Source organism: Microtus ochrogaster, chromosome 4 (genome assembly GCF_000317375.1).
Source record: "Microtus ochrogaster isolate Prairie Vole_2 chromosome 4, MicOch1.0, whole genome shotgun sequence".
Lineage (NCBI taxonomy): Eukaryota > Metazoa > Chordata > Mammalia > Rodentia > Cricetidae > Microtus > Microtus ochrogaster.
In genome coordinates, this window is record NC_022011.1 from 90,544,837 (window position 1) to 90,546,356 (window position 1,520).

Sequence of the window (1,520 nt, forward strand, 5' to 3'; positions counted from 1 at the left end):
CCATACCATTATATTATATTATATTATATTATATTATTATATTATATTATATTATATTATATTATATTATATTATATTTTGTCCTTGCTTTACTCAAGGACCATCTGAGAAATTCTAATGTTACCTAACCTCTGCATTTCAGGTTTGGTTTATGGCCAGTGTGTGCTTTCATAACGGCTGTGAGCTTACATGGGAGCTGCCTTGATTTGTCCAGAGTACAGCTGCCTTGTAGTCATCCACTTTAATCTCACCCTTTTTGCAACCATCTCCTGCAATCGCCCCAGAGCCGTGGGAGGAGAGCGTGTGATATAGATGCCTCATTTAAGACTGGGCACTCTATCACCTCTTAGTCTATGTACCGTGCCCAGGTATGTGTGCTTCTGTATTAATCACAACCTACTGTAGATAAAAGGTTCTCTGTTGAGAGTTGAGCGATACCTTCATATAGGTGTAAAGGGAGTTCGTTAAAACTGTGTCCTTTTAGCAGAATAAGAGTTGTGGGTTTTCCCTTGTGGCTGTAGCATACCTACCCATATGTTCTTAGTCTAATAATGATGTCAGTTGTAGAATTCATCTAGAAGAGCAAGAAAGTGATATTTGTGCTACCTTTGCACCATCGGCCATGTCCTGCCTAGCTGATCATTATTGTAGCTAGCAGGATTCATAACTGTGCAAGGCTGATAATTAATTTCTCCACTGGTAGCATGGATAACAGCTTCCAACTCCATGAAAGCTAGCAAGTAAAAATACATACTCAACTAGAAATTTATCAGCCCATAGTATCTATCAGACGTTTGTTATATAATGTTATAACATGTTACATACATGTTAACTCATAGACTTGCAGAAATTTGGTCTATGAGTCAAGTAATTGGTGTCTTCAAAAAGATGGTCTAACCATCACGTTCTAGAAGGTAATCAATAGAATTGGAAATAGGCTATAACATTTCGTGTTTGGGAACTTATTAGCCAAAAGTTCAAAGTGAGTAACCCATTCTTGGTGTTTATGGCTTTTATTTGTTAGCCCATAGTGTCTTAATCATATTCCACTTGTAAATATATCTCAGTTCTGAGAAACATCTGAGCTATTTATTCTTTCTGGCTATTGTGTATAGAGCATTGATGAACTTGGATCTGAGCAGGAATCCCTATAGTAGGGTATAGAATCTTTAGAAGTATAACCAAGAGTTGTGGGGATTAACTTGAATGTAAGCAGGTACCCTTATAGTAGGACATAGATAGAATCTTCGAGGAGCATGCTCAAGAGTTGTAGAGCTGGATAATGAGATGCACCTTGTCTTTATAGCTTGTGTAAAAGCTTTCACACTGATTTCCATAATGGCTACAAGGTTCACTACACAAATAAATAAGTGTTTCCATTTCTCCAAACAAACCTACACTAGCATTTGTATTTATTTTTGTTATGTATATGACAGACAGAAGATGAAATCTCAAAGTAGTTTTAATTTTCATTTATCTCATAGCAAGAGGTGTTGAATTTTTTTTTTTTTTTTTTGGTT

General features: G+C 36.1%; 1 protein-coding gene across 2 annotated transcripts in view; it reads left to right on the forward strand.

Annotated features, from left to right (window-relative positions):
* The window catches only part of Znf804a (zinc finger protein 804A), a 190,558-nt gene that overhangs the window by 102,778 nt on the left and 86,260 nt on the right, over nt 1-1,520 (forward strand). The window contains exon 1 of one of the 2 annotated variants that reach the window (XM_026778825.1): nt 330-368. The exons of the other annotated variant lie outside the window; for it this stretch is intronic. Within the exon in view, the coding sequence (XP_026634626.1) occupies nt 354-368 (15 nt within the window). The 5' untranslated portion in view covers nt 330-353. Of the gene's footprint in view, nt 1-329; nt 369-1,520 lie in introns of those variants that run through there. 2 annotated transcript variants of the gene reach the window in all.